The sequence below is a fragment of the Antrostomus carolinensis genome, unplaced genomic scaffold (genome assembly GCF_000700745.2).
Source record: "Antrostomus carolinensis isolate BGI_N321 unplaced genomic scaffold, ASM70074v2 scaffold32200, whole genome shotgun sequence".
NCBI lineage: Eukaryota > Metazoa > Chordata > Aves > Caprimulgiformes > Caprimulgidae > Antrostomus > Antrostomus carolinensis.
The window spans coordinates 46,445-60,881 of NW_010291134.1; the positions used below are offsets into that span (position 1 = coordinate 46,445).

A 14,437-nucleotide genomic window follows, 5' to 3' on the forward strand; every position below is an offset into this window, starting at 1 on the left:
GGGGAGGGCAGGGGGTGGGCAGTGATTATCTGTGGCACCACCAGTTCTATATAGCATCACACAAATTTCCCCTACTTTAATTTCACAGGCTCAAGAAAGCAGCAATGACATCTTGATTCCCAGGAGGAAGTTAACTTTGCAACATTGCATTATGCCAGAGACTGCCCCCAAACAAGATTCCACAATTGGATATTCAAAAAAAGTTCTTCAAGACCCTTCATTTCCCAGAATAGTTTTCTTATGCTACTCACCCAAAGAATACACCTGATGGAGTGATTGATTTGACATAGCCTCTCACTAACTGTCCTTTTTTAACATCCTTAATACACGTTATTTCTACATCCTCCACTTTGCTGTTACTCTTTGGGTTTAGCCTAAAAGAAAAGAGAGGTTAGAAGTTAAAGCACTTATCTGAATAATCCACATTCAGCTCTGGATATGGAAAAAAAAAGGAAATCTGTATTAACAACAGCTAGTGCTTTCTGGAAAGTGTGCTGATCAGAGACACCCTTCAGTTTATTCAAATGTACTAATGGACTATCTGCAGCTCTGCCAAGCTATACAGAGTATTAGAGAACAGACACGCTGCTGTAAATAAAGCCAAACAAAACAGATCAGCTTGGCTTCCTCTGACACTAAGAAAATGAGGACAGTAAAATGCTGTCTCAAATTGTACACAGCATTGGCTTGGTTTTTTCCCCCCACTTATTTCTAAGATACTTCATTCCACATGGTCTGTGCATTTTTGTTCCACAGAGAAGACAAAGCAAGAAGCTCAGTTTTAAAAGACATTTAGGAGTAAGTCTGCTATTTAATCAAAACAGTTAAAATGCAGCTGAACACTGAAAAGTAACATGCTTGTATTACAAATACAATGGTGGAACTTTCCCTTTCTTCCCACACAAACAAAGAAGTTAAGTCTAGAAACTATGATAAACAGAAAATAAATCCGAAACTACTTGATCAGCTCTAAATTAACAACTCCACATTTACCAATACACAGGAAAATCTGAAGTAGGAACAAGTCTCATCCCTTAAAAAGAAAAAATGTAGTCCTTGTCCTTTTAACACTTCACAACGATCTGCCCAAACCAATAGTTACTGTATTTCACTACTGTTTTCTTCACTAGTAGGAGATCAACAGACAGGAGGGATGACACGTACCGGGACTGCCGGACAGATAACTGGATTTTACCATTCTCATTGGAGAGGATGTAACACCTGCATGGCAGAGTAAGGGGAGAAAACAAAGGTTTTTTTACCCATTAAAAAAAGTCACAGGTAGAAAATAGATATTTTCACTAGCAGAATGAAGATCTAGAGGAAACAAACCACTCTGTCCCTTGGAGCACTTGCTGTCTTACACAAACCAGCATGACACAACAGTTCATGAAACCAGCTAAAGGGCTTTTTGAAACCTATCTACTTGCTTTACCCAGTCTCTATAGCTAGCACAAAAGACTTAAAGATTGTTACAGCTGAATCACTTGGCCTGTTGTACTCTCCAGCATTCCCAACAAGTCTGTGAAGGAGGGAAATGCAGTTACTTGTGCATTACAAATGTAAAGACAACTGACTTGCCAAACAGCCCACAGAACCACAGCTGGTTATCCCAAAGAGCTGAGATAACTGCCTTCCCTCAGTCCCATCAGCACCTTAGCTAAGAGAGTAGCTACCCTCAAAACACAGTCCAAAAAGGCAGCTGAAAGGGGCTTCCTCATACATGGAAAATACAAGACTTTCACCCAAACACCCATAAGGTCATAAGTCAGCATTACTTCTTAGCTACAGACTGAACCTCACAGGTCTGGTATCATCTTATGGCAGCAAAAAGCCTGTCACCAAAGGAAGGTATTTCTAAGCCTTTCAGCTTGAGGGAAGAAGAAAGAGAATTACTGACCTGACAATCTTGCCAACTTTGAAGTCATCCAGAGGATTCTCCTTGTATGTATCACTCAGGTGAAAGATGCTGACTTTGCCAGTCTTCCCACCTGGCAGCGCAATGGACAAACCAACGTGAGGAGTCACCTTTGTTACCGTGCCTACAGTGATGGTGCCCTGCTCCAGTGACTGAATTCCTGGAAAAAGTGAAAGAAGATGAGGACTTCATAATAATCCAAAAGTATGCAACCAAAGCAACAGTGGTAATGAGTCAGTGAAGCTGATTTTAGTTGCCTAGTCACGTATCAAATCCACCAACTTTTGATAAGGTGCAGTCTATGCACTCTCTCAGTTCACAGCAACGTTTGTCTTGGTAGCCCAGACAAGGTCCTGCAGTTGCACAGTTCCAGGATTCAGAATAACTGACAAATGTTGACAAATGTACCACCTCGTGTCTGAGATCAGAAGGGAATATGTTCATAAGGACTCAGAAAAAGGCGACAGTCTGAGACAGTAGGGAAGTGATCCTTTAGCCTACAGGTCTGACCGTTCTTGCCTTGCGTGTTGCTGCACCTGGGTCAGGGTCCCAGAGGCTAGTTCTGTCCTACAGGGAGGTACAGCTTGCTATGGAGTGTAACATCTTCACCTGAGGGGTCAGCACAGACCCACCTATGAGTAAAGCATCATATGCAGTGGGGTCCTGCTGTTAAGGCTCCATTATACCTGTAAGTGACAAGCAGAGGTTTGTTTTGGTGACATCTGTTCCAGTCACTGTAGCTGATATTGCCTCGCCAATTCTGAAGCTCTTTTCTGGATGCTTTAACACCTGAAAGAAAAAGACAGATTTCCACTTATTACCAGAAAAGGAGCTTTGCACAACTCTGACTGATGTTTCTCCTATGAAGCTTTACACTTTCCGAACACATCTTTGATGTGACCGATAGCTCAGCATTGCTCCAATGGCTCTGCTATCCTGAGTTAAACCAGCTACAGGCACAGTACTTGCTTGTCAGTGAGTGGCAGTGATGCCTGAAGGGCAGAGCACTGGACTATGACTTCACATGGATGTCAGAAGTGTCTGCAGTCACTACTTGCAGCTATGTGCACAGAAAAAAATATTGTGTAGCTTATCTGTAATGGCCTCTTACCTTGGTGTTCAGAGACAGCAGCAGATGAGGAACTCTTCCTCGAATGTCAGGGGTGACTTCTACCTCCAGCCAATTTCTGGCGATGTTATACTGAGAATGCACCAAATAACCAGAGAAGACAGCATGAGACCTCGGGGGAAAAACCCTTCCCTGGTGGATTTGTTATTTTTTAAGGATAAAAAGAAGTACTCCAGCCTTGGCTCTTGTACCAAGCAGAACTGGTGATTTGGCTTCCACTCTTACAAGCATAATGCTACTGTGGCTCACAAGTAAGTGCCCACAGGGGATCAGCAGTGAGCGCACTTTGTGCTGGTGAGATACTCAATTTCTCAAAGGCTGTTTTGCTAGAGTGCAGGGCGGGAAGCACCTGCTGGCAACAAACAGGCATGTGGAAAAGGATGAGTCGGCTCAACTCCATCAAATATAGAAAATGTGACTTCCTTCTCCTGCTCTCCCCATAAGACATTGCACCTTGCATGGGCCACTCTCACAGATAATGAAGACCACAGTAGGGTGAGTGTTTAGGTCTGAACTAAGGCCCCTGAGGTCACCACCACTTGTTGCCTCCCCCAGCACCCTTCTTAGGTAGACTCTGATCTCACCTTTTTCACAAAACAAGTGACTGTCTGTCCAACATTGTAGAGTCCCAGATCCTCGAGGGTACTGTCTTCTTTAAGGTTCACCACTGCTGTGACTTCCCCTTCTACTTCACTGTTTGCAAACAAAGAAAGAGGACATCAGTAAGACAGCTTTGGTCCTAATGATGAAGATAGGAGCTTAGAAACCCAAGAGATTATGGTGAGCCAGCACTACTGTAACAATGCCTTTGTAATACACATCCCCACCCCCTCCACAGCTGCATCCTTCTGCAGGGAATTAATTCTTCCCTGGGCTTAAGAAGGAATCCTTCTGACATGCAGGGACATATCAGAATCCAGACTGGCAGAACATGAAGCCAAAAGGACATTCAAAGGAAATCACATGCTAAGAGAGCACTGTGAGCTCCCAGGCCCAAGTTAGTGTGAAAGAGGGAGTGAGAGGTCTTCCTACCCTGCATACCTGAGAAACTCCATGCTCTTGGTCAGCTCCTTCACAAATGGGTGGAAAAAGTGAAAGAATATACAAGGTCTGTGAAGCATTTTCAGACAGCACAGAGGCTAACACTTACCTTGGTCGAATGCTGAGCTCTGGAATGGACCACGTGAAGTGCGGATGGGTGATGGGCAGGTACCTAAAGAAAAGAAAAAGGATCAAAGTTTCTCATGATCTCCCCAGACCCTAGTCACTGGTAATCCCTCTGCACTGGCAAAAAAACAGGTGTAAGCCCTCTAAAACTACCAAAGCCTTTGAGTTACAGTTATTCCTAGTACTATTTCAGTGGCAATTCAGGTACCCAAAATACTCTGGCAAATTTAGCCCCTGGGGCCAAATCCTTCTTGCATTTAAGACTTCCACTGGACCTTAAGAGTTTAGACATCTATTTTTCTTGCAATCTATACTCAAGATAAATACAGTGACACAGGTAGAGCTACTTCACTGAAACCTGGACCTGAGATAGAACATCACATAGCAGATTTCCTCAGGCCTTAACTACTCCAGTAAGGATTAGCTGTAACAGCATCTGGTGACAGAGGGAGCAGGCTAGATGATCTGAATTGAGTAACTGTTTCACCCCTTGCACTCCCCAAATAATATTGTGAGCTTATCTTCCTACCTGTGAGTATTCACATCTCTGCCTCCAATGACTCGGGCAGTCACCTTCTGTCCAGCTTTCAGAGTGTATGTTGGAAACGAGCCTATGGGCACTTCATCCAGAATCCGGGATGCATGGATCGAACCTGTCAGCTTGTCATCAATAGCAACTGTGACATGGGTTGGTTTGACAGATTTAACAGTACCAGTAACAATATCTCCCAGGGAAAGCGAGTGTTTCACGGTAGCAAGCATCTCTTCTAAAGCTGTCTCAGATTCCTTCCGGACCCTTACAAAAACATTCTTCTTCGCTGGGCCTTGTACTGCTAATAAGACTCCGTGGTCATTCACCTTCACTGCTTTTAAGGTTGCAGAGATTGTTTGTCCCACCTTCAGTTTTTCTGAGTCAAAGCGGAAGGTGTCATTGAAGTGAGAGGCTATGGGTATAGCCGCCAGCTGGCCTGTTTCCAACAAAGACACAATGGCAAACTCTTCTGCTATGTGCTGCACGATGGCAGAGTGCTGGGAGTTTTCTGTGAGTCGCTAGACAGAAATGAAGATAGTGACTTACCCTGACGATATTTTGATTCCCTCCACTCTACCTCCCACAGCTCTAAAGGAGGAAACAGCCCCCCTCCTGCCCCCAATTCATTAATTGCCTAGAGTTTGATAGATGAACAGAAACACACAGATCTAAAAGCTGAACACATACTTGCTTGGTTCTTTGTTTTAACAGTTTTTCCTGAAGAGAAACATAAGCCTTGGATGTGAGGGCATCCACATGAAGAACCACTGCCTTGGTTTTCTCACCAGGAACAAGACTCTTGTCTACAAATGAGAACAAAATTTATCCCCTGATGACACAGTAGAATTATGAGCAACTGAGCTAGTGGCACATGACAGACAGGAAAGGCTGCCTACAGTTCAGTTTAATTCCTGAAGACCACAGGGATAAAAAGACTGCTTAGTTACTAATTGTAACTATGTCACTGTAACAAAGTCAACTTAGTGGCCAGATGTGTAAGTGCTCTCTTTAAGAAGAGAACAGATTTTTCCAACATTAAAGGCAAGGAAGAAAAAAAATGGGCTGCTTTACTCAGAAAAAGAGTCTGATACTTTTATGGAATAAATAAACTGATTTTATGAAGATGCAACTCAAACTCTTAGCAGACAAGGCTGACTAAACACAAATTCAAGGTAATAAAGATTTTGAAGATTATGCTAACATTGGCACAAAAACATCATTAGTCTATCTGTTGCTGAGGAAACAAACTCTTCTGAACACAGAAGTACTGGGATATTACTCCTAAAAAATGAAGTTAGCAGTTTATATTGGTTTGTTTGTTATCTCAGAATGTACTTGTTTGGTTCTGCACCACGTGGCACTTTTCTGTTTTAATTTCTGAATCACAAAATACTGAAATTGTAGTCACATTGATTTAAAAGAAAAATTAACAGCAATTTCAGATAGAGCATGCTCCAAGGAATGTGTTTCCAAAGAAGAAAAAAAAACAAGTAAGCTGAAGCTTGTATTAATACTTTGTCTACATACAGTATGCTTCAACTAAGGAGCTCGAGGAGGGAACTAAGGAGCACAAACTAGACCTCATAAAATGCCCAACAGACCAAATATATGAATAGAGTATTTCAGTTGGAAGTGACCTACAAGTATCATCTTGTAAAACTGCCCGACCACTTCAGGGCTGACCAGAAGTTAAAGCACATTATTAAGGGCATGGTTCAAATTCCTCAAACACTGACAGGCCCGGGGCATTGATCACCTCTCTAGGAAGCCTGTTCCAGTGTTTGATCACTCTCTCGGTAAAGAAATGCTTCCTAATGTCCAGTCTAAACCTCCCCTGGTGCAGCTTTGAACCATTCCCACACATGCTATCACTGGATACAAGGGAGAAGAGACCAGCACCTCCCTCTCCACTTCCCCTCCTCAGGAAGCTGTAGAGAGCAATGAGGTCACCTCTCAGCCTCATTTTCTCCAAACTAGACAAACCCAAAGTCCTCAGCTGCTCCTCACAGGACATTCCTTCCAGCCCTTTCACCAGCTTTGTTGCCACCCTCTGGACACATTCAAGGTCCTTCACATCCTTCCTTCTTAAACTGTGGGGCCCAGAACTGCACACAGCACTCACGGTGAGGCCACACCAACACTGAGTAGAGCAGGATAATCACGTTTTTCACTGTCTGGTTATGCTGTGTTCAATGTACCCCAGGATGCGATTTGCCCTCTTGGCTGTTAACACTGTTAACTCATGTTGGGTCTGCTGTCAACCAGAACCCCCAGATGCCTTTCTGCAGGGCTGCTCTCCAGCCACTCCTCTCCCAATTTATACATGTGCCCAGCATTACCCAGTCCTAGGTGCAGAATCCAGCATTTGGACTTGTTAAATTTCAACCCATTAATCACTGTCCAATGCTCCAATCTACCTAGATCCTTCTGCAAGGCATCTTGTCCTTCAAGAGAGTCAACAGCACCTCCCAGTTTGGTATCAACAGCAAACTTGCTAATGCTGCATTCAACTCCTGCATCAAGATCACTGATAAATATATTGAACAGAATTGGCACTAGGATTGAGCCCCGAGGAACACCGCTGGTGACTGGTTGCCAGCCAGAAATAAGGCCAAGATATGAGGCATGATTAGGTCCACCTGACAGATGGTGTAACAGAGGCACAGGTAGGTTTAAGTGATACCTTCTGAATCATGCAAATAGGTTGGCAACACATCAGGAAACTAAACTACTCCTCAAGCCTATCATTAGTCTGATCAGACTCCTCCCACATTGGTTCCTCAGCAGAATTCATTTCAGGACAGAGGTTCCAAAGTACAAGAGTGAAAACCAAAGCAAGCAGTCGAAAAAAAGACCCTCACCTCCCAAATGGTAGCGAGTGGCTGGTGTGACACAGCTGCCACTGAACAGCACTGAGCCATCTTCCTTCACATCCTGCACCACCAACTGCAACTCCTTCCCAGGCACCAATTCACAAAGGCCTTGGGCCATGCCAGACTCAGCTAAATAAAGGGAAGAAAAAGTGAGAAATCAGTTTTATCTATGCTGTTCCTTCACAAAACAAAGAGTTTTAACTTTTGCTCAAGAAAGCATGAACAAGAATTTATATCCACCTTCGTAACAGAAAACAGAGTTTAAGCTCCTGAATCCGTAGAAATACAAACAAGTAAATTCTAAGATTTAATCAAAGTAGAAACACTTTTGTGAAATTCAGGATTTGATAACTTTGGAGAGAACGTGTTCCAATCTCACACAAACGCTGTCACACAAAAATGCATGTAGAAAGCAAAATAGATTAATAGTAAAAACACAAAACAGCAAAACAGACCTGTCACTTCACAATTATAGGAAACAAAACATTCAATAATACTGGGTACAAAAAGAACCTAAAAAGGCAAAGATGGAATTTTTAAAAATAAACTGCAATACATCTAGTATTCCTAACACTAAAAAACAGCATGTGAGACAACCTTTGCTGCAGGACTCGTTCAACAAACCTGTAATACAAGTAGGCAAATCTATTTGTACAAACATCCTCCTGTGAGGACTAGGTTTGGGTTATTACAAGCACTTGAGTGCAGCGTAATTATCCTTCTACTGAAGCAAGTAAAGGCATCACCATAGGTAAGAGTTGGGCAGATCCTGGCTAAGGCTCAGGGCTGTTGAAAAACTCCTCTGTGAAAATCAGTTATCCCATGCACAAATATTGACAACAAAAAACAACTTGATGGTCACAGCACACAGAAATGTGGATTTCTGTACCATAATACTAGCAGGAGCAGTTCTTGGCTGCCAGTAAAAAATAATATTAGTGTTCTTCACTGTCATAGTGTAAAAAGCACTCTTAGATGAACGTAGAAATGGTATTTTCTCACCAGTTATGAGTTACTAGCAAATACAGTCTGCACACAAATAATACAACATTACTCTTGTCAATGATTCCTCTTTACCTTGATGGACAAAGCTAGTCCTATTTGCTTAAATGCAATAAAAGCATCAGCTGCATGCAGTTTATAATAGGCAAGTAAGGAAATTCTTCTTAAAACAAAGCTGCCTCCTTTATTATTGTAACCCTCCAAAAGCATTATTCACTTTAAAAAGATGTACTATTTTTCAGAAAGCATCAGAGACAAAAAGATCATGGCTTTACTGTCAGACAGCTAACTTGCTCAGCCTTTCTAATGTCACAGCAAGTGACACATGCAATGACTCAGGCCACTTCCAATTGTCTTTTGTCATTCCATTACTTTTGAGTATAGAGAAGAACTGATATGATGCCCATTCTGATTGTTACATGCCTATCACACTAGTATGCAGCACCACTGTTGTTTTTCCTAAATTAAGTCATTAGCAGGAGTAGGTCTTAAGCACCTGTTTCTAATACATGAGTTTGCATCCAGCGAGAACCTCCCATATTGCCTATCACCATTCTCTTCTCAAGCATTTGGGGAAATTCAGGTTTGGGCATTGGGCAGCCTATCTTGCTCCCCTGGTGCTTTGTGGCCATTCACTCGGGCACACAGAAATGAATTTTTTCTGGACTTCATGAGTCATTATTCCACTTTAAAAAAAAAACAAAACAAAAAACAAAAAACAAAAATCAACAGTAAAACATAATGTCTAGACATCTGCTGGCACATTAGATAGGTTTCACAGGTTGGCCCAATATCCCTTGTATTTGTAAGCTCTTTGGAGTTTAACATCAGTTTACTGACCAGAGAAATCAGGTCTGCAGACTAAAGCTCTTGTACAAGAGTAAAAAATACAAAAAACTAACCATTCCTGGATTAAAAATAAACAGATAGAGACAATTCTTCATGTAACACACAATTAAATGGTGCAACTACTGCCATATATCTCAGCTGATTAACTTTTAGATTGGTTCATAAAGCAATTAACAAATATTCACACCAAAGAAGTGTCTCCAAGGCTAAAAAAGGCTCTGGTCCACAGAACATCCAATCTGACACTGGCCTTCCTTATTTTCACCTTCATAGGCCCTTCAAGGAACTCATCCTTTAGTACCACTGTATCTCCCTTCCTCTTTTGTTATATGGACTTCACAGTTAGTTTATTTATCCCCTTATTTTTAATTCTTTAAGCTTCAACCTGAAATCAATATAAGAAGTCTAGCAGACTTCAATTCAAAGAGCAGCTGCTTTGGCTCGCTCCAGCCGTAGTTCCAAAAAGCCTTCTTGTCAATGGCAGACACCGCACATCCTTCTAATAAGCTCCTCTTGGAAGCCAAGTCTTTGCCTGAACTCAGCTTTCTTTGACTTAAAAGAAAATAGGATTTCCTTTTTGTGATATGACCCCCTTTAGCAGAACATTTGCAATCTTTTACCTCTTCTTTTAAACAAGTTCCTGATTTCTTTCATCTCCTTGAAATATTGACTCAGAAGGGCAAAGCTCTCTGCAGCAGAATCGCCTGAGCTGCACTCTGACACCTTCAGATTGAGGAGCACACGCTGCTTCTCCTCATCAGTGCTCATCACCTTCGCAATCACGGTCTGTCCCACCACAAAGTGGTCCTTGGTGTCTGTCACAAACTTGTCACTCATGCTCTGTGCAAAGGAAACAAAGGGGCAAGGGTTACTGAGCACAGCTGCTATCAACCACCTGCAGTGCTGTTCAGAAGAAGGGTTTGAGTTAAGACTTCATGAAACTGGATAAGAGAAATTAACAAAGACTAACAAAAAGTCATCAATTAAAATGAATTACTGAAGTCACATAAAATCCTTGTTTGAAGCTGAAGCTCACTTGAATGAAGTCCTTTATTTCATTTTGGAAGTGAATTAAAACACATGCCTAAAAGCAGCTTTAATCCACAGCCCTATTGTTCCCTCCTTGTTGTTGTCCCTTTGCTAAAAGCCGTATTTTAAGCACGCCTGATCACACACATGCTGTTTACTGAGGTGAATGCATTGCTTACCACTTTGGGCGCCAGTCCTGTCACACCAAAAGGGAACTCTACAAACACTCCAAAGGGCATCACATTTCTCACGTAACCAGTCAACAGCATCCCAGGCTGGATTTCAGAGAAACTTCTCACAACTTGCTCCTCCTGTACAGCAGAAATCACTGCAGACTTTCTGCTCAAGATCTGAACAACCAGTTAGGAAAAATGGGAAAAGATGAATGAAAGGAGCCCGATGCCAAGCAAATCTCTTGGTGCTGCTAACCAATAGGCCAGAGCACTTTTTGCAGATTAGACACTACAGGAGCTCAAAATCCTGCAATTCCAGTTCCTGTCTTGATGTCTCTACACTAAAATTTAGCAATCAATGTCTCTTAAGCTTCTCAGCAATAAAGAGGCATGCTTCACACTATCAGAACTTCAACTGCCAACTTCCTAACATTTCAGTTCTGATTTTTGGTATAAAACCAGCAAAATCTTCACTAAGGTTGTGATATGATTAACAGCTCAGAAACTGCTTAGGAAGATCAGTCAATTCACAACCAAGTCCTGGTTCTGATGGGCTTCTAGCAGCAGCTGAGCCTCACTTTTAACACAAACAAGTTATAATGACTCTCTGAAGTATCACTAGTTTGACAGACACTTCCACTTCAACACACCAATTAGTATAACTTCTGTTTGTTGCAGATACTCTGGATTCCTGACAGATTATCTCCTTCCCCTCTTCCCCCTGCTTTGTTTGACTGGTTAAGGTGGCAAAGGATACAATACGCTCTCCCTTGGCACTCAGACACATAACTCTGGGCAGGACATCTCCCTCTTGAAGACAATGCCATAGGAGCTTGCAGTTAGAAGCAAAGTCAGAGAGGTGCACTGTGGGAATCACAGCGATCACACTGTCTTCATCTTTTAAGATAGAAACTTCTAACCCGTTATCTTTCTTCTTCAAGACTTTTACATCAACCATCTGAAAAGAGAACACATACAGTGATATAAAATTTCAATTGTCTTTCAAGTCACCCCGTTTGATGCACAGGGTACCAAATGTTGTGCTGCAGGAGCTCTGACTTGGCCTCCCATCTATATATGAGAAAAATCTCACATGAGCAGGGGTGAGCATAAAAAGCCTGTGAGCATTGATAGTAAAATAAAAAGTAATTCTCAGCTTCCAGAGAAATCAAGAGCTAGAAACATTCTCTTGGTTGTGAGAATGTTCTCTTCTTTTTATTTGAAGGGCAAAGGGAATAATTTAAACAAGATTAGAACTGTCCTGTTCCTGCACTAGCAATACCTGTAGGGTGCTGGAAACCGTGTTCATTCCAAAGACAACAGGGAAGCATTTCAAATCATTTCTCTGCAGTTGTCTTTTACAGAGGAGCAAAAGCAGCTGCTTTTGGAGTGAGAACATAAGCAGCACCCAGAAGAAAGAGGACTCCACCTAGGAATAGGAGCACTAATTGGTACCTCCAGAAGGACTGTCCTGGGACTTCTTTATCCTGAGCTCTGACAATAGAGATCCTGTTTTTGATCCAGGAGGCCAACCACACAATAGGAAATGAACATTTAATGCTAGTTCCTGACCACCAACACCTTTTCTTAAAGTAAAGTTGTTCAAAGTGATACCAAATTGTTTGGAAAACAAGTAGTAAAAGGCAAAAAAGGGATCAGTCACTGAATTAAATACCTCTCCTATTTGATATTTCACTTCCTGTTTCTTCTTTGGAGTACATTCTTTTTTGTCCTCTGGGGCAGGCTTGCCTGATAATCTGAAGGACAACAAGAGTCTTTCCTGCAAAAAAACTCACATTTTAAAACCATCACTTTAACAACCTGCAGCAAAAAGAGATAAAAGTTTAATTCAGCTGACCCTCCCCCTTAGTGTGCTATCACCTTCAAAATGAGACAGGGTAATGCATACACAGTACACATTCTCACACCTGAAGATAGCAGACCAGTGACTATAACTTAACAGGTACAACCAGAGACAAATGTCCTTCTGATCACATAGATGGAAAATTGAAGTACATAATCATTAAATGACTTGCTAAAAGCATGTGGCAGGTCTGTAGCAGAGTTGAGAATAAAATTCACATATCCAGATTTGCAGTCAGAAATCTTGACTAGAAAATTACCCTTCTCCTTAGTCAGTCAACAAATAGCAGGATTAAATACAAACAAAAGCACCAGAAAACAAACAAACAAAAAACCCCCACAAACAAACAAACCCTCCCCCCCTAAAAAAAACCGAAGAGGGATGAGATGTCTATAAGTCTGACCACAACAAAGACCAGAACTTGGTGAACAGCACAGTTCTCACAGTGTTTGGTTAAAGACGTGCAGGATTTGAAACAAACAGGAAAACCAGAAGAATGCAGAGGTAGCAAACCTTATCCTTCTGATTCTACAGGTAAGAGTTTTAACTTCCTTAGAAGAAGCCACAGCCTAGAAACCCAAACTTCTAATAAGATCTGAGTAACTCAATCAAGCACCATCCCTGTATGGGATGGTGCCTCCTGCACACCAGAACAAAGAAAGCCTAGACATAAAGACAGCTCTGTGAAATACCCAAAGAAGAGTTGCCCCTTTCAAAGCCTAATCTGTTGAAATGCAGCACAACTATTACTTAAAGTGAGAAGATATGAACATCTCTTGCCATTGCTGGTTCCTTCAGAGGAAACCCCATGTTGGGGCCAACTCAACTGCAGATTTCTCTTTAGCATTCAAACACAAGGCATGGCATAAGTACATTAATTACCTGGCCTTCATGGAAGACTTTATCTGGACAAGATATGGGTTCTGAGCTCAGCTCATTCTTGGGTACCAGACCTTTGACATCATTGTAGAACTTCACAATGCAGCCAAAATCCCTTGCACACACCACAAAGCCATGTGTGACCAGACCTGGTTTTGCATCTTCATAATTGGAAAGGACTGGAAGCTTTGATTGGATAAGACTTTTCTTTAGAGTAAGGATCAGCTTCTTTCCTGTAGGATTGCATTCTAGCACCTACAAGAACGGAGTACAGGAAGGTTCAAAAAGCATGTCTGCTACTGTCTGACCAATCCAGCTGCTAACTACTCAGAACAAAAGAGTGCAAAGCAGCTGAAGACCCTGTCTGGCAGCTCTCACCCGACACTTGACTTCATCTCCTCTGTTGTACTTCTTCTCAGGCTGCTTCAGGGTCACATCAGCAAGATGCATTGATGGCACAAGCCCTTTAATCCCATCAGTCACTTTCACCTGCATCCCAATGGGTTTCAGAGCAAACACTTTGCCCTAGAACCCAAAACAGAGAAAAGGATCAGTAAATTCAGCATGAAAAGCAGACCGTGCACAAGTAGGAAACAGCCAAGACACAGCAACACCTATTATCACCAAATCTAATCACCCTCCAAAAAATAAAATCTTAGTCCAACCCACACTCCACCCAACCAGTCTGACCCATTAGCTTTTATATATTTCATGAAGGTTTTTTTACAGCCTCTTTTCCTTAAGCATAGGCTACTGCAGCAAATCTCTTATTGACTCTGTCAAACTAGAATTTTTTCCAGAGACATACCCAATACAGTAATGTCAGACACACGAATGATCATAACTGAGTAACTTTCTGCCCATCAGCTGATTGTAATGGTAGACACACACACTTGAGTGGAAGGTGAATTTTAGTTTCTTTCACTCAAGCCTTTCTAAAAATGTATTCATGGCCATAAATAAATTAACTGTGGCTAAAATTTTATTGCCTTAGCAGTATCATGAATGGAAACCTGAACAAA

The 14,437-nt window shown here is 41.9% G+C and overlaps 1 protein-coding gene across 1 annotated transcript in view; it reads right to left on the reverse strand.

The window, feature by feature from the left end:
- PDCD11 (programmed cell death 11) overlaps positions 1–14,437 on the reverse strand; it is a 27,166-nt gene that overhangs the window by 5,994 nt on the left and 6,735 nt on the right. Inside the window, 17 exon segments of the mRNA XM_010175394.1 lie at positions 252–374; positions 1,165–1,221; positions 1,901–2,078; positions 2,605–2,707; positions 3,030–3,119; positions 3,632–3,740; positions 4,198–4,260; positions 4,744–5,264; positions 5,434–5,549; positions 7,608–7,748; positions 10,091–10,310; positions 10,679–10,849; positions 11,430–11,630; positions 12,348–12,461; positions 12,464–12,493; positions 13,419–13,670; positions 13,794–13,940. Coding sequence (XP_010173696.1) covers positions 252–374; positions 1,165–1,221; positions 1,901–2,078; positions 2,605–2,707; positions 3,030–3,119; positions 3,632–3,740; positions 4,198–4,260; positions 4,744–5,264; positions 5,434–5,549; positions 7,608–7,748; positions 10,091–10,310; positions 10,679–10,849; positions 11,430–11,630; positions 12,348–12,461; positions 12,464–12,493; positions 13,419–13,670; positions 13,794–13,940 — 2,636 coding nt within the window.